The sequence below is a fragment of the Aulonocara sp. 'chitande type north' Nkhata Bay genome, linkage group LG8 (assembly GCF_057382095.1).
Source record: "Aulonocara sp. 'chitande type north' Nkhata Bay isolate Kocher_YH1m ecotype deep benthic linkage group LG8, A_spYH_male_GT1.1, whole genome shotgun sequence".
NCBI classification, from domain to species: domain Eukaryota; kingdom Metazoa; phylum Chordata; class Actinopteri; order Cichliformes; family Cichlidae; genus Aulonocara; species Aulonocara sp. 'chitande type north' Nkhata Bay.
In genome coordinates, this window is record NC_141351.1 from 10,655,641 (window position 1) to 10,674,437 (window position 18,797).

Sequence of the window (18,797 nt, forward strand, 5' to 3'; positions counted from 1 at the left end):
GTAATGGTTAACTAGCCGTATTATCAATGAAAGGTTGGGGTTGCAGTTAATTTGATTTTAACTAAGTGAAACATATTTTTATAACATATTTTTCAGGCCACAAGACGAGCATTCTTATCACATTGCTCTTCTTTTTGTAATGGCGGTATTTGATGTCCTTGAGATAAATAGGTCCCTGCAAACAGGGAGAGGTGTTCCTAATAATGCTATCATCAATCTGTAACTGAACACACAAACAGAACTGTCACTGGAGAATGACAAGTATTTAATCATTGAAAATGAAACATCTTGAATCTGAACCAGATAAGACAACATGAGGTAACATGCCTTCACACTTGTGGCAAGGGCAGTGACGCCAAAGAAATATGTGTTAAAAGCAAACGACAAAGCTACAAACCAAAACCAAAAGTATAAAATTCAACATTAGGACATTTTAATAGTTTCTGATAACTTATAAATGGTTTTGTTTAAGATTTCTTTCACAGAGATTTTACAAAATGTATATTGTCACTTTACAGTAAGTCTATCTGACTCGAGCTGTGAAAACCACTGAAGGATTTGGTATGTTTCATCTGCAAAGTTAAGCATCTCAGCTTAACACAGCCCAGCCTTAAGAATATTCTACAATGACAGCTATTAATGTCAATGTAAAACAACCAAAACATTGTACATTTGTAAAAACTACACAAATATAAAAAAACAAAATCTTCAATTTACCATAATCCAGATCTGCTTGTGCACTATATATTTTGATATTTTAGCAAAAGCACCAAAATCTAATTATAAATAGATATATTTAAAGATGAAAATGACTTTTGCTGTTAAGTATGTTTGATTTACCTTTTTATCACCCCAAGCACAAGGCGGTGTGCTTGCGTGTGGTGTTAAATGACGTTTCTTTCTTCTGTAAAGCTCATTGTAATTCAATACAAAAATGTCGCAATATGTTTCAGATGAGAAACTGTATTTATAAAAACCCAGGGGGTTTAAGAGAGGCTTTTTTTGCCACTGGGACTCAATTTGAAACTATTGTGTAACTTTATGCAAGTAAGATGACATAAAGTCATTCTATTAATAACCCGCCAGTGGAAAAAAGGGAGAAGTAAACACTGACTCAAGAAAATTACAAACTCATGTTTCTTATAATCTCATTGGTTAGCAGCAAAATAAAAATCAAGAGGAGAGAGCTGCTTCTCAGCGATGAATGCGATCCCAAGAAGATGCAGGTGCATTTTTTTGGGAATCGAGGATTTGTTGGAGTGGAAGTTGAAGGAGGAGCTGGACATCTAAGCCAGTCTACAGCGATGGATTTTGGTGTGACATCATCTTGGTTCAGGTCTCCATTTGTGAGCATCCAGTAGGAATTATCCTTGAAGAAATAGGTATTTCCTTAACAACAAAAAGAAAAAAAGAACACGAAAAGCAATGCAGCTGTTATTTTGTTTCATCAAATTATGAATAAACCAACCCACACAAACTGGATGCTGATTAAAAGGAGTGGAAGACAGCAGCACATTGTAGTTTTTGTAACTACAAAGTAGTTATGTGGTTAGCTCCTGCACTTATGAGGGCTCAGAAAGTGTACTTCTAAATCCTGTCATTTCAAAAGCTCTCTTACCCTGAAGCCAAAGTTTTCAACAGCTTTATTAAAAATACTAAAATTATTGTACTAAATAAATACAAAAATTAAAAATTAGCCCTTTCTGGGTCAGCTGGGAGGCATCCACTGATTTTCAACAAATCACCCACCTGTTAAATTAGTCATATTTGGATTGTCATTCTAATATAAAGTATGCTTTGATGTGATACTACTACTTTTCATACTACATGAAGTAATGAAATAGGCTATGACATGGCATTTTTTTGTGCAGGAATCTTTCCTTTATTCATTTATCTACTTGAATCATGTTGCATCTCAGTGTAAGATGTTATTTAGAACTTCTTATCTTAATCAGCGCTCTTCCACTCCTTTCTGTGCGTCATTCCCTTGAGCGTCTTGGGTGTGACAGCTGACAAAAGCTATCTCCCAAAATAACTTCTCTATCATTGTTGTGTATTTATCTAGAGCAAAGGTGGACAATTCATTTTCCCAAAGGGCCAAGTGAGAAACTGTACCAATAAGCTTAATCCTTATTGGTGCCCAGTTTCTCATGTGGCCCCTTGGGGAAATGAATTGCTCAACTCTGATCTCAAGTTTGTAATAGAAGATCATCACATATGTCTCCATTTTAACACAATGTTACCTTCTCGCCAGCTAATGATGCCATCGATATGGGCAGGCATTCCTTCCCATAGGGTGTTTTCCCGTGGATATCCTTGCTCTGGTTGGATGGTCCTCTGTCCATTCTCAATGTTTTCGTTAAACCTCCAAAACTCCCCTCCGCTGAACAGGTATGTTTTGCCATTATGAGCCCAGTTGAAAGCAGCGTCCACCCTGTTCACTGTCTCACCCGACTTCTTCTTCATGCCCCAGTCAGAGAGAGGCCGAGGGTAACCGGCCATAGCCACTGTGTCCTTGAAGACCCAGTACTGAGCTCCTGGACATGGCGAAAGCAAAACAGAATATTTCAACAGAAAATCACTTAATGTGAGTCGGAACCATATCCTGGTGAATTCTTCGGTTTATCAGCAGAAAACCAAACTGGAAAGTACCGATAATACAGACCCAGTGATACAGGCAATGACCCAAAAGATACAGCAGAAGGTTTGAATGTAAAGAAGTGAAAATATTTGTCTGGGGCAGATCTGTTCAGGACATTGTCTTCAGCTGCATTTCACTTAGCGAGGACAAAACTGAAGGCAGGAAAGACCAAATACAAAAACAGCAGAAAACAGCAGCATTAAAAGCCTGGAACAGAAAGAAAACACCAGGACAAACTGGACCATATTGGCTGACTTTAAAAGTTTAAAAATAAGTATTTTATTTATTATTATTATTATATTAATTTGTACATATTAAAAATAAATCCTCATTGTTTTAACACCCTTTTTTGTTCTGCCTCTTAATTAAAAACTTACAATCTGCACTCCAGTTGCATCTCAATTGTTTCGTCTTCACATCTATTGTGGCAGCGTGTTGAGCCAAAATAATAAAAAAATGCATCACTGTCTAAACACTTCTTGACCTAAATGACGTATATGAAAATATTTATATATGATTTAACATTTCACCCCCCACTCAAAAAAACCACCATGTTTAAAATATAACAGACGTGAGAAGTCACCCACTTCTCACGTCTCTGAACGGCCAAAATTAGATCACCTGAGGCCATACATAACCACAAGATTTAGCTTCTCACCGATGAAGAAGATGATGCGGCTGTCACTCTTCCTCTCATACACAGCATCGATCTTGTTTATTCCTTCTGGAAGGCCCATCCAGAAGTTTTTGATCTGAGCCGGATTTAAGGACACCAAAGATCCATCTTGCTGGGTTCTCCAGAACTGTGCACCTTTTTGAAGAGAAGACACAAAAGAAACAACACGGATAAATAAAATAAAAATACATTTTTTTGACGAATGTGGAAAATTAATTGAGATGTATTTTTTATTCTGTTCAGCACAGATCCACTTTTTCATACCTTTAAAGAAGAAGACCTCTCCCCTAATGTTTCCTATAGCATCAAAGCCTCCCTGACACCGCTCTTGGAATGATGGATCAGAACTAGGAGAGAAAATTGAATCAAAATCAAGTTAAACTTTGCTTTTACTGCATTTGTTTGATAAATACACTAGAGGGTGCTGTGGGGCCAAGAATGCCACAGTGAGAGTCTTTAAGCTACCACTTAAATTAAATAGACTACTACCTTACGATTATATTCACAGAGATTTTTACCCCAAGCTTCATTCATCCAGGAACACACACATTCATACAAGTACGTTTTTTCTATACTTAAGTACAATGTCTAACATTTGTTAACACACGCTCAGACACCAATGGAGCCGTGAGGTTTTAGTATCTTTCCCTTTACGTTGACATGCAAACTGCAGCAGCAGGGTATCAAACTATCAGCCTTTTGACTGATAGGGGCCACAGCCTTCCCTAATTAGTCATTCTTCTTTTTTTTTTTATGTGACTCTGTCTGAATGCATTAATAGTATATTCATAGCTTGTAAAGTCAAATATTATGTGATGATTATCTGGATTAAAGTGCAATCCAGATAATCCCCCCACCCCCAATCCCTCCCATGGTTCAGCTCACTGCTGTGTTGGCCTCGGTGGAGGTGGACTGGGCAGGCGTGGGAAGTGGGGATCATCACCACCTGGTCGGTCAGCATCTTTCACACCTGCAACAGAAGAGTGACAGAAGACACTGTGGAAGAGGAAACGAAAGCTGACGACAGTATAAGAAAAACTCAGCAGGCAACCCACATTCTTCTCAGTGTGCAGAGGTGTTTGTCACACAGGATGCAAGGCTTTTTCTTTTTTAAGACATGAGGAAGATATTCAGTTACATCACTGCATGAATGCAGTATTGCACACAAAACCAGATTAAAACAGTGTTATTGCATTACTGTATTATTTTTATCTTTTGTAGACGTTTTACGTTTTATAGCGTATTAAGCTATAACAGAAATATATCAGTAATGAATATCTGAGAACAACTGTGTAAGAGTTTTATAAAACCTAAGTGTAAAGTGCAATTTTATAAACTAGAAACAAATAGCAGAGACAGCTTATATTTGCAGGACCACATGTCCTCCATGTACATTTGCCCAAATCAAGAGTGGTCATTAGGACTGTGCCATATATCATCTGTGATAAGCCCAGTATCATTTTTTATGTGATATAAAAATATCATATTTAGTTCATTTCAGTTTTATTTATTTAGCACCAAACCATAAAGCACTCATCTCAAGGTGCTTTACTGTAAGGCAAGAAGGCTATAACAATAGAGAGAAAACCCCAACAATCAGATGACCGCTGATGAGAAAGCACTTGGCAGCAGTAGGAAGGGAAAACTCTTTTTTAACAGGAACAAGGCTCAGTGAGGGACAGCCATCAGCCATGACCGATATTGATATGTCATGCCTTTAAGGGAGCGCGAGAACCCTGCAAAATATGCAAGAAAACTGTTTCCGCTGAAAGTGGAAACAATGACCTTAAATGTCTACATGGTGTGCTGCTCAGAGCACTGGCTAGCTGCGCTTGCTAGTAGGTAATCAGTGACTGTTGCTCATTAAAAAAGAGGGATTGAAGACGATGTTCATTAACCTACATAATGTAGGTTGCTAAATGTAAGCATCAATATAAAAATATTTATTATTTTTTTCAATATCATCATTAATATTCTTATCAAAAACTATGTTGAAATATCATGGAATATGTGATACATTTTTGAGGCTATATTGCTGAACTCTTGTGGTTGATATAACTTACATAAAAAAAATCAAGTAATATAATTCACAAATTCACAATCAGTTTGAAAGGGCAAATGGATATGAAGAAAGATTTATTGCTACAATAGTGGTATGATATGGCAATATGAGTGTAATACTCCACCACTATTTTTACATCATCAAGTGCCAGATACTGATTTGACGAGTGTACGACTAGTCAGACTGACCGTAAAGCTGCTGGATGGCGAGCCTGTCATCCATGGCCAGTTTAAAGTGGGCAATGTCTTCCACGGGACCCTGATAGTACGGCCTCATGATGGATGGATCAGAGGAGGAATGAGAAAGGCCCAGTGCATGGCCAAACTCATGCACTGCAACTGTGAACAAGTCAGTACCTCTGCTATCACCTGTGGAAGTGTGAAGGAAAAGTGTTACCGTTTCACAAGAAAGCAATTCAATTCAATTCAATTCAATTTTATTTATATAGCGCCAAATCACAACAAAAGTCGCCTCAAGGCGCTTCATAGATATAGAGAAAAACCCAACAATCATATGACCCCCTATGAGCAAGCACTTTGGCGACAGTGGGAAGGAAAAACTCCCTTTTAACAGGAAGAAACCTCCGGCAGAACCAGGCTCAGGGAGGGGCGGCCATCTGCTGCGACCGGTTGGGGTGAGAGAAGGAAGACAGGATAAAGACATGCTGTGGAAGAGAGACAGAGGTTAATAACAGATATGATTCAATGCAGAGAGGTCTATTAATACATAGTGAGTGAGAAAGGTGACTGGAAAGGAAAAACTCAATGCATCATGGGAATCCCCCGGCAGCCTACATCTATTGCAGCATAACAAAGGGAGGATTCAGGGTCACCTGGTCCAGCCCTAACTATATGCTTTAGAAAAAAGGAAAGTTTTAAGCCTAATCTTAAAAGTAGAGATAGTGTCTGTCTCCCGAATCCAAACTGGAAGCTGGTTCCACAGAAGAAAGCAAAGAAAACCCACTTAAAATTAGATAGTGGACATTCTGGGTAAGTGAATGATGAGGTTTTTTGTATTCTTCATATCCTTTTATATACCTGCGGAGCTCCAGATCTCATCGTCATCAAAGTGTGTATCACCAGATATGTCAAGTGTTCCTGGGAAAAAGGCATGGGCCAGAGTGCCACCTTGCCCATCAAAAGGGTACCCATCGTCGTGAAACATGTGGTCAAAAGACACTCTGATGTCCCCGTTAGCTGTGGCCCCATTGTTGTCTCTCCTCAGCTGACGGAAATTCAAAGGGGCCACGTCACTCCAGGCTTTGAAGGCATGAGTCAGGAGGCTTTCCACGTCATTGTTAGCCAAGCCGGGGGAGGTGGAGGGATTTGGGTAGCTGTGGATACTGGAGACAGAAAACTTAAATGCTGTGACTTGTGTATTTTTCACATTCCTCTTTTTTTTAAATCACACATGATGTTTTAATACTGTCCCGAATTCTTTTGATTGAGGTGTGAGACAAACAACCACTGGTCCAGATGTGTCAAAACAATGATTTTATTAAACACACGCGTGGAAAGAAATACACCATCACAATTCTCAGCATAAATCTCCGCTAGAAAGCACACTTCAAATGGTTTTTATATATCAGGGTTCACGCCTCCTCTTGTGTCAGGCAGATACATGTCATGCATAAATTACAGTTAATGAAAGTCACCTTTAACACACCTAAAGAGACATTTTCACCGTCTCCGAGCCAGATGTTTCCTGTGGATGTTCTCCTTCTCGCTTATCTCTGGAACATCACACATTCTGCAAAATCTGTTGCTTATGCAGGTACAAATTGCAGTTACAAGCAAGTCTCACCTCTACCCTAAAAAATAAATCTACGTAATGTCTGTGTCTGTAAGCGTGCTTGCTTTGACCTTTCTGCACTGTGTCACCTTTCACAATATGTCATCTAGACAGTCAGATGAAGCTTGTAACCCTCAAAAACAGAATGCCAACTCTTTTATGCGCACATTTGCAGTATGTGTAATAATATAATTAAAACTACATGTTTAATAAATGTTTTCAAAAAATGCCACTACTCAAAGATCTCGTTGTCTCACTCCTCGGTCCATTCAGCCACCTCCACCAACGGCATTATGGACCCTGGACCGATTGGCCCCGAATCCACAGCCCTATACATACACAGCTGTATACATACAGCATATTAAAATGTCATTAAAATTCAGCCTTGCAGAAGGCTTATGTTATCTAAAAGTGGAGCCTTCCCTTTTTCTCAATTTTTTTCTCCTTCATTACAAGTTACAGGTCAAATTTAACAAAACAAAAAACAATTTAAACATCAAATTCCAAGGTGTCACTTTGATGCCACATGCTGGTTTGCAAAGTCCTCAAATTTGGCTGAGGTAGACTTATTAAGATACGACATTTCAAGTCATAGGTGGATCTGATTGTACAGAAGAGGATTATGGCCACTCTTTTCTCAGAATTCTGGAAAAGAAGAAAAAAAGATGTGCTCTCTTTTTTTCTGGTGGCCCTAATCTTCTATTTTCTTCTGTATAATTGAGAAACCAAGCAACACTGCATTTATAGGCTGTAATATAGGCTTGTTGTTCTCATATTTGTGCAACAACACAAGAACACAAGTTATCATAGTGGAAAGCTTTAGAATTTTTAAATCCTGCATGCTAGCACTTACTTCAACCTTTAACCTTCAAATGGTAACAGGTTCTCCTCTTTTTCAGCATGTGGGTAAATTTTCTATAATAGAAAGGTGCTATATAGTTGTACTTATATTCAAACTGAGCACTGGTGGAAGACTTAAGATAACCTTTATTAGTCCCACACGTGGGAAATTTGTTGCTCTACCACTTGAGCCACATCCACTCACACATCATTCTGTTAGCACCACACACTATCAGATAGCTTCCTCAATAAAATGCCTCTTTAATCCTGACTTAGTTCCTATATTTGATGTAACATGACTAGCTTGTTGGCCATGACAACTTATGGGGTAAAAAACATGTCAAGTGTTCCTGGGATATTCCCATGATTCATACACATATGATAAAACCACAATGTCACAATCATCACACGAAACCAACCTCCATGTGAGATCTGTCTTATCCCACTTTAGGCCTGATAGTGCATATCTTTTCCTCCTCCTTCGCCTCCTCAGTATGTCGTCTCTTCCGACAATATCAGGAAGAGAGCATCGTGGTTTAGACATTAGTTTGAGCGTTTCCGGGTCTGGAAGAGAAGATGATTAAATATCATGTGTTGAAATGAAAGAAGGTGTTGCAAGAACTGCAAGGCCTCATGTGACCCCTGTCTAGAAAAAAAATGTACAGTGTTGTGCAAAAGTCTTGAGCCATCACTAATTATATTGCATTTTTCCTGTGAAAATGGGAAGAAGGAAATTGCTGAAATGTGCAAATATACACTACCAGTAAAATGTTTTGGAAACATTTTCTCGTTTAATGTTTTTTCTTTATATTGATGACTATTTACATTGTATATTCTCACTGAAGGCATCAAAACTATGAATGAACACATTTGGAATTATGTAGTAAACCAAAAAATGTGAAATAATTAAAAACATGCTTTATAGTTTACATTCTTCAAAATAGCCACCCTTTGATTTAATTACTGCTTTGCACACTCTTGCTATTCTCTTGATGAGCTTCATGAGGTTGTCAGCTGAAATGGATTTCTCTTTACTTAGCTGATTGGTTCTTGCCAGAATATGAATTAACAGTTGTAAAAATAGGGCTGTTAGCTGTGTACCAACCTGACTTCTGCACAACACCACTGATGGCCCCAACCCCATTAAGAAGGCAAGAATTTCCACAAATGACAAGTCACACCTGTGAAGTGAAAACCATTTCAGGTGACTACATCATGAAGCTCACTGAGGGAAGGCCAAGGGTTTGCAGCGCTGTTAACAAAGCAAAGTGTGGCTACTTTCTGGAATCTAAAACATGAGACATACTTTATCAATTTTTTCCTTGCTACATAGTTCCACATATCTTGCTTTGTATATTTGATGTCTTCAGTATGTATCTACGATGTAGAAAGTAGTAAAAATAAAGAAAAGCCATTAAATGAGAAGGCATGTCCAAAGTTTTGACTGGTAGTGTATATGGAAATACAATGTCATCAACATAGCCCGAACTCTTTTTTTAGGGACGTTTTCTTGTCATTTGCAGTTGTTATTTCTTGATATGTCAAGCTTTCAGCTAATACCTTTTTGGGAATAACCTTGGTGCAAAAAACTACCTAATGCCTGTGAATGTCAATGACAATGTGTTTTTGCAATGACCTGCAGGTAATAAAGTGTATAAAAAGGGTTCAAACTGATTCATTTGTTGGATTTGGTGCCTTTTTTTCTGCTTGATGGATGGGAGCAGCTACAATGTTTGCTTTCCTTAACATTTATGAACAGCTTTATTTATTTATTTAGTTATTTTATTATTTATATTTTTTTATTAGTTTTTCTGTTTTCACAAATAGTACATAATTACATAACATAATTAAGTGTACAATTCAGAACCAAAAATAAATAAATAAATAAATAAATAAACAAAAACAAATAGACTGATAACTAAGCACAGAACACCAGCTCAGTTCCATCTAAAAAATAAATAAATAAATAAAGAGAAAATACAATACAATACAATACCTGTGGTCCCAGTAGTACTTTGCAGTTTGAACACTCAAGAGAATCCTTGTAACATAATATTAGAAACATCAGGTTCCACATAATTCAAGTATGGTTCCCACACCTTAAAGAATTGATCTGTTTTTGAGTGCAGTATACATGTAAGATATTCCAATGGCACTAGATCCAACACTACTCTTTGCCAACCTTTAATAGTTGGTGCTTTTTCATAAATCCATTGGAGTAGTATATTCTTCCTTGCCGCATAGGTGAGAACACAGTACAATCTCCTATTATTCTTGGATATTAATCGCCGGCTGGGGAGGCCCAGTATGAGAGACAGAGGGTCCAATTCACAACCGAAAATCGTCTCCATTTCAGATAACACATTAGACCAATATTCTTGCAATTTCAAACATGACCAGAAGCTGTGAGTTAGGGTACCAATTTCTGTCTTACATTTGAGGCACATGGGTGAAAGGGTAGGATTATATTGATGATGTCTGCGAGATATGGATATATGCATTCTGTGTATGATTTTTAACTGTATTGCTTTGGTACGATTACAAACTGAGATTGATTTGGCATAACTCCAGACATCTTTCCATTCTTCATCATCAATTGCTATACCTAACTCCTTTTCCCATGTGCCTTTAAGCCTCTGTGACATCACTGAAAGTACAGAATATAAAGCATTGTAAAATATCTTCACAGGTACCTCTTTGTCTGTTAAAAATAATAATTTTTCAACAGGGGAGACTTCATGACTCTCACTAAAGTTAGTACTTTGTAAAATATAATGCCTTATCTGTAAGTAACGGAAAAAGTCATGTTTGGGGAGAGAATATTTCTCAACCATTTGGTCAAATGGCATAACTACATTGTCGGAGAATAAGTCCCTCAGTCTCTGAATGAACCGCTTTATGAACAGGTGGTTGGATGAAGGACTCCTGGCAGCTTTTTCCCAGTAAAAGTTTTTAATGTCAGTTAAAAATTGACATGGTAAATTCAGGTATTTTGCAATCCACATGAATTCTCCATCTATCTCATCTACACCTGGACCTCTATGTCTTATATGGCAACAACTGAGCATGAATTTAAAAAAGTATCGAAGCAAAAAAAATTTGCATTTATGATATTTTATAATCAAGTTATTCGAGATTAGGGATGGGTATCGTTTAGGTTTTATCCGATACCGGTGCCAAATCGGTACTTTTGAAACGGTGCCGGTGCTCAAACGGTGCTCAAACCGGTGCTTAAAGAATGGAGAACACAAAATTGGTCCAAAAACCTCTCATGGTCAGCTGGTTTTTTGTAAAAAGATAACAATGTTAGCCTTTTCTGCAGCTATGGGGCATATATGGTATCACTCTTAGCTGGAAGCAGTGCTTAAACAATGGAAAAAATACAAACTTTGTCCAAAAACCTCTCATGTTTAGCTGTTTCCCTCTTTTTCTTTGGTCATTTTAGCCTTTTTGGCCAGGGTGAAGGGAGTATCTGCCATCAAACAAGAAGACAGCCGCATGTAGCTATGATGATGTTTGCTAGTTCACCTTACATGCATTAATGTAATAACGTGGTTAGCCTACTCAACGTAAATTACACACGAACAACATTAAGCTACTCACGCAGAGAAGAACGGCTGCTGCTGTCATCAAATACGGCGCATTTCTCGGCTTTTAAAAAAAAAACGCTATGCGTCGCCAGGTGTTTCATCGGATTCGAGGTGTTACCTCCTTTGACAGTATCACAGTATCAGCTTAAAGCACTTGTTGCAGGCTGCTGAGTTTGCATATTTTGCTGTGAAGTACAGCTAGACTTTTGACCGCTTAGCCTTGGGCATTTTTAATCTGTAGCTCTGCATAAAAGAACGTACGTACCTGGGCCCGCCTACTATCCTCGGAAACGTAAAATGATTGGCTAGAAGTGTGTCACAGCTCAGGGAAAAAAAGCACCGAAATAAAGCACCGAAATGTGCGCTGCTTTTCGGTCTGGTTACTACCGTTTATGTCAGAACCATCATGGCACCGGACACCGGTACCCATCCCTATTCGAGATACTCAATGAATCATTGCAGATGTAGATAAGTGGCTTAACAAACATGAGTGAAAAGCCAAGAAAAACACTGAACTATCCCTAGAAAGTTTGGAGAACTATTGCTCAAGACCACTTAAAAAATTATTGATTGATTAAAAAAGTTATAAAACACTCTGGCTCCTTAGAAGCAAATTGCAAAGAAATGAGGGGTAACTCGAGAGCTTTGCACAAAGAATTGTGTATAAATACAGTAATACATTCTCCTAACAGATGTGAGTTAAGAATAACTTACCAAGCTTCCCAGTTTCCCGGAGCCCTCCGAATCTCTGCATGGTACGAACAGCTTCTTCAATCCCTTCTTTCGTCAGCAGCTGACTTGTATGTGGGTCAGGACGAGGAAGGTACCCATACCTACCGAGCCAGTCCTGGACACAAAACAAGAAGAAATTGGTTGATTTCCCAAACTTGATTACTAATGAGGCTAGAAAATGTAAATGCATCCTCACCACAGTGAGTCAGTCATATCTAGCAAGGGTCTACTTTGATGTCATAGGAGTATTTGATACGCACTGTATCCTGCTCCACTTATGACAACGGATCAATCTGAACAAGCGCAGCCCTTTTTTTTCATTAACATTGCATGATCCTCTCTATGTTAAGCAAGTTGATTGATAGCATAAATGCTGTAGAGCAGTGTGTACCACAAAATACACAAGCACACAAAATACACACTTTACACACATACACTGAAACAATGAAATCTCTTTCTTGAACGTGATTTTGAAACCTGCGGTACTCTTACATGTCCTCCACCCTGCAAGCTGCACTTTGACAGGAAAAAGGTGGTGGCTTATTCCATCAACCGTCCTCTTTGATCTCTGCCTTCAAACTCCCTTACTCCCTTACACACACACACACACACACACATGCACACATATACACACATATATCTATATCTATCTATCTATACATATATACATATATATAAAATAATTTACCCCCAGTGAGATTTGCAGCAGTGTCATCCGGGATTTATGCTCTTTTTTCAATCAAAGAAGTAAAACATTTTTCTTTCTCATAACCAAGCCACACATGATATACACATACCACGAAATATAGCGATATTAATTCATATTTGAGGAACTGGAAGTGGGAAGCTTATCGTGCTTGCACGTCACATTTCATGTGAAGTGTGTAACGTAATGTCTATTCTATTTATACAACTAGTGGTTTTTCTGATGAAGGACTAATCTCTCAGAATGGTCAAAAGAAAGTCCCCAAAGCGTTTCATATGTTTGATATATTCTTATAAACCTCAAGAATCTCATATTAAATACCTCTATCTCCCCCCCCCCCCCCCCCCCCCCCCCCCAACACACACACACACCCCTTGCCGTGGGTAGTTAATTTTACCATCTGAAATGAAAAACACGTGGAAATACAATTTCCGATAAAGTACACATTAAATGTCAGATTAAAATTATATGTATATGATATATAGGATTCAAAAGGATACAAAAACAAACTGATGCAAAAGTAACACATACCCTACACTTTCCTCCCCACTTTCAGATACATCAAAGGAATCCACACAGCTGCCGATAAACGTTTACAACTCATAGAGGAATTTTTGTGTGTCGTGAATATTTTGTACTCACCACGGCTCTGCTGTATTGGTCAGGCCCTGCTAATGTGCTTCCCGTAAAGGTCCATATCATTAACAGCAGAAGGCAAAACTCCATCCCAGTCACTGCAAGAAAAGAGGAGGAAAAGTGCTCCACATCATTAACAGGATGTTTAATATTTGGAGGATTCTTGTTTATAATTCCGCAGCTTTCTCTAAATCAGCACATATTCAGGGGAACAGAGACGATGCTCACCGCTTGTTCTTCTTCAGCTGCTTCAGTCTCTCTTGGGACTAGGCTTGGTGGATCGATCGGGGAACTGTTGAGGCGTTCCAGTTACCTCGGAAATGAGAGTTGAGGGCTTTCAATAGTGAAGTCGCATTAGCAAGAAAAAACAGGATTTGATTTTCTCTGGCAAGGTAGAGAGATTCATGCAATACTACAAATACGTGTTTTTGGATCACTGGAAATATTTCTTGTTTTTTGTTGCTTTGTTTTTTACATCACTACCAATAGTTCTTTTTTAAACTAAAAACCAGCTGCAGTATATCCAGGAATAGAGCCTGGACAATGATCTGCTTATGGCTATTTAACGAGTCATAAGTATAAATCAGTCGCAGTACACATTACACGTTTAATTTGACGTGTTCAATTTGAAGTTAGAAGTTTCAGAGTTCCAGTTGGAACCTCAAACGCCTCATGAAGCTGCCTCACAGTCGAAGATGGCTAAGTGTTCAAAACAGTGGTAAAACTTAAGCACTCTGGAGCTGTGTGGGGATGATGGACCCCACATGGGCCCCTGTTAGGTGTGCCCAATCAGGCCCAACAGTAGTTTTAGGGTCCCTAAATGGGTTTTCTATTACCCACAGAGAACCATATGGTAACCCCCAAGTCGGGGGGGGGGGGTTAATGGTTTTCAGTTGAAAAGCCTATTTTGGATTGCTACACAATTACATGGTATGAATTCAAGGTCCAAAGGGACAAATCTGCTATGGGCCCTGGATGGGTCAGCTTACATGAACACCAGGAATACCCACAATTGGCCTGCCCACAAAAAACACATATAGGGGCTTACGGTTTTACTTATATTTACATATACTGCTGACATTTTGGATTGTGAAGTTGGGGTTGGTGGAGCTGGTCAGATTTTCCAAGTTGGAAATCTGAGTTTCCAGTTAGAAATTCTGACTTGAACTGGAACACACTATAAGACATTGCCCCACCCCACCACCACATGAGCTGTTAAGGCGTGAGTAGGGGTTGAAATCTCTTGGAAGGACTCTCAAGCCTGCATTGCATGTGGCTGGTACCTGGTGTTGTTAGCCACCACATCTGTTCAGCAATGGCGGAGTAGAGGTGCATGGCCTCCTTTACTTATCTCTGTCTTCCATCATTTTGGTCCACAATGTGACCACTGGCATTTCTGAAAGAGTACAAACGCACAGCTGAGTCTTGTCCTGTTGCCGTGGCTCTCCTATGCTTTGCCATGTGTTTTGCAATGGTTTTCTGTTTTTTCCTACGTAAAAGTCAGAGGACTATTCACTGTACACTAGTCTATGCACTCTGTGGCTTATGTGAAGCCTCACATGATTAGTGGGTCAAAACATCTTCACATACCTAAACAAGTCCAGTTGCCTTCTTATCACGCATTCAAGCCAAGCAGCACAGGCTGTTTACATTTAGGTTCACAAACCTGTTTATTTACTTATTCATTTGTTTATTAATTTAAACATTTTCAAACCTGAAAATACAGACCAAATGAGACAGAGGACTCATGTACAATTCAGTAGAAATAGAAAGAACCTGTGGCTTTGTGGGCTCTCACACTAGACAAGATTTTTCAGGTCCGAGTCAGTATCACCATTTTTTACCTGATGCTTTGACCTGTCTTTGTTCTGGTACAGGTAATAAAATAGAAGAGACTTAGGGAGTCATTTCTTTAATTTTTCTTTAATTATTATCTGGGTCACATCAAATTATTGGGTTAGAGCAACCACAAACATCATCCTAATGTGTAGTAAACATACTTTGTGTGATTGTATATCCTTCTAAGATCCAGGAATTCATTCTTGTTCTCTGTGTAGGATATGAGTCTGAGACCTCAAGCATAGTTTATGCAATATATATGAGTCCTAATGTCCTATCAAGAGACATGTTGTGCTTTTGCAGTGATGCCACATTTGTAGGGTTTGATTTACAGACAACATGTAAATTCTTTTCAAAAATGAGAGGCACTGCAGCTTCCATGTTCCATAGCAACAATGGTTCATCTGTATTGATTGTATCTACAGTGGGGCAAAAAAGTATTTAGTCAGCCACCGATTGTGCAAGTTCCTCCACTTAAAATGATGACAGAGGTCAGTAATTTGCACCAGAGGTACACTTCAACTGTGAGAGACAGAATGTGAAAAAAAAATCCATGAATTCACATGGTAGGATTTGTAAAGAATTTATTCGTAAATCAGGGTGGAAAATAAGTATTTGGTCAATAACAAAAATACAACCCAATACTTTGTTACATAACCTTTGTTGGCAATAACAGAGGTCAAACGTTTACTATAGGTCTTTACCAGGTTTGCACACACAGTAGCTGGTATTTTGGCCCATTCCTCCATGCAGATCTTCTCGAGAGCAGTGATGTTTTGGGGGTGTCGCCGAGCAACACAGACTTTCAACTCCCGCCACAGATTTTCTATGGGGTTGAGGTCTGGAGATTGGCTAGGCCACTCCAGGACTTTCAAATGCTTCTTACGGAGCCACTCCTTTGTTGCCCGGGCGGTGTGTTTTGGATCATTGTCATGTTGGAAGACCCAGCCTCGTTTCATCTTCAAAGTTCTCACTGATGGAAGGAGGTTTTGGCTCAAAATCTCACGATACATGGCCCCATTCATTCTGTCCTTAACACGGATCAGTCGTCCTGTCCCCTTGGCAGAAAAACAGCCCCATAGCATGATGTTTCCACCCCCATGCTTCACAGTAGGTATGGTGTTCTTGGGATGCAACTCAGTATTCTTCTTCCTCCAAACACGACGAGTTGAGTTTATACCAAAAAGTTCTACTTTGGTTTCATCTGACCACATGACATTCTCCCAATCCTCTGCTGTATCATCCATGTGCTCTCTGGCAAACTTCAGACGGGCCTGGACATGCACTGGCTTCAGCAGCGGAACACGTCTGGCACTGCGGGATTTGATTCCCTGCCGTTGTAGTGTGTTACTGATGGTGACCTTTGTTACTTTGGTCCCAGCTCTCTGCAGGTCATTCACCAGGTCCCCCCGTGTGGTTCTGGGATCTTTGCTCACCGTTCTCATGATCATTTTGACCCCACGGGATGAGATCTTGCGTGGAGCCCCAGATCGAGGGAGATTATCAGTGGTCTTGTATGTCTTCCATTTTCTGATGATTGCTCCCACAGTTGATTTTTTTCACACCAAGCTGCTTGCCTATTGTAGATTCACTCTTCCCAGTCTGGTGCAGGTCTACAATACTTTTCCTGGTGTCCTTCGAAAGCTCTTTGGTCTTGGCCATAGCGGAGTTTGGAGTCTGACTGTTTGAGGCTGTGGACAGGTGTCTTTTATACAGATGATGAGTTCAAACAGGTGCCATTCATACAGGTAACGAGTGGGGGACAGAAAAGCTTCTTACAGAAGACGTTACAGGTCTGTGAGAGCCAGAGATTTTCCTTGTTTGAGGTGACCAAATACTTATTTTCCACCCTAATTTACGAATAAATTCTTTACAAATCCTACCATGTGAATTCATGGATTTTTTTTTCACATTCTGTCTCTCACAGTTGAAGTGTACCTCTGGTGCAAATTACTGACCTCTGTCATCATTTTAAGTGGGGGAACTTGCACAATCGGTGGCTGACTAAATACTTTTTTGCCCCACTGTATTTTGAAAAATCCAATTGTTTCTTCAATTTAGTAGAATGTCGGAAATGTACAGTAATTTTAACACTTAACAAAACACAACTTCACTTATTCAGTCTCTTTGTCCAGAGGGCTGAGTGAACTGCCAAAGGGAAGTGAAACTTATTATTTGTCAGGAAAGGAAACACATTAGAGCAGCTAGGAGAAACCTCAGAGGATGACAAATGCCAAAAAAATGAGTATGACAAAATATACAAAAAAATATACAAACTTTGCAAATACAAAGTTATTTGCAAACAGGGTGATAGAAATTAAATTGAAACTTTTAAAGACATTTTAGCCTTTTTTAACAGCACATGGAAACTGCTCATGGAATTTCTGGAAGTTCTGTCTACCTTTACTCATCAGTCTACGTCTACATTTCTGGAGAACGGATGATGCTGCATTTGGCTTGAGTGCTCTGGCATCTCATAGCACATTATGTTTGTGGGTCTACATTTCCATTCGCTCTGCAAAGCATAACTGGTGTTATCTTTCCCTGCCCCCTCCCCCCCGTCTTCCTCTCCTCCCGTATTTAATTTCTGTTCATCCTCCAGGGCCCAAGTGAGTGGAGCCATTAGCGCATAAATGCAGCCCCGCTAATGGCAGGCCAGTTTCCATCATGCCCACTTCATGTCGCTGCCCTGTGGGAAATGATCAGTCTTTTAGCTGCTCAATATTTAGTAGTAGTGGTTGACAGCATATGTTCCATTCATGCTGTTGAACAAAAGATTCTGAATGGTGAACTCTGGGAAATTGAGTTTAAACAATCTTGCTGGAATGGACAGATGATGTTTTCCAGTTTTCCTGTTTGTTCAAGAAACAGCCTAATACTGTTGGCCTGTACTCTACGGCACCATGCAAAAGTCTTGAGTCACCCATCATTTCTTTATATTTTGATAGATAAATGGGAAATAAATGCAAAAATGTATCAACACATACACACATGGAAATGCATGATAAAAGCCAGAAACAACGTATGTACAAATCTAGGGAGTATCCATCCATCCATCCATCTTCATCCGCTTATCCGAGGTCGGGTCGCGGGGGTAGCAGCCTAAGCAAAGAGGTCCAGACCTCCCTCTCCCCAGCCACCTCCTCCAGCTTGTCCGGGGGAATACCAAGGCGTTCCCAGGCCAGCCGAGAGATATAATCTCTCCAGCGTGTCCTGGGTCTGCCCCGGGGCCTCCTCCCGGTGGGACATGCCTGGAACACCTCGCCCAGGAGGCGCCCAGGGGG

The 18,797-nt window shown here is 39.5% G+C and overlaps 1 protein-coding gene across 1 annotated transcript; it reads right to left on the reverse strand.

Annotated features, from left to right (window-relative positions):
* Positions 1 to 253: 253 nt before the first annotated feature.
* Positions 254 to 14,023, reverse strand: mmp25b (matrix metallopeptidase 25b). Its single transcript, XM_086303462.1, has 11 exons — positions 13,903 to 14,023; positions 13,681 to 13,772; positions 12,315 to 12,447; positions 8,430 to 8,574; positions 6,417 to 6,721; positions 5,568 to 5,747; positions 4,203 to 4,287; positions 3,582 to 3,664; positions 3,300 to 3,452; positions 2,244 to 2,537; positions 254 to 1,389 (listed from the first exon to the last, which is right to left on the reverse strand). Exons 2-11 carry the CDS (start codon positions 13,762 to 13,764, stop codon positions 1,124 to 1,126), a joined length of 1,728 nt encoding a protein of 575 aa, XP_086159588.1. The 5' UTR covers positions 13,765 to 13,772; positions 13,903 to 14,023; the 3' UTR covers positions 254 to 1,123.
* Between the last annotated feature and the right edge of the window lie 4,774 nt (positions 14,024 to 18,797).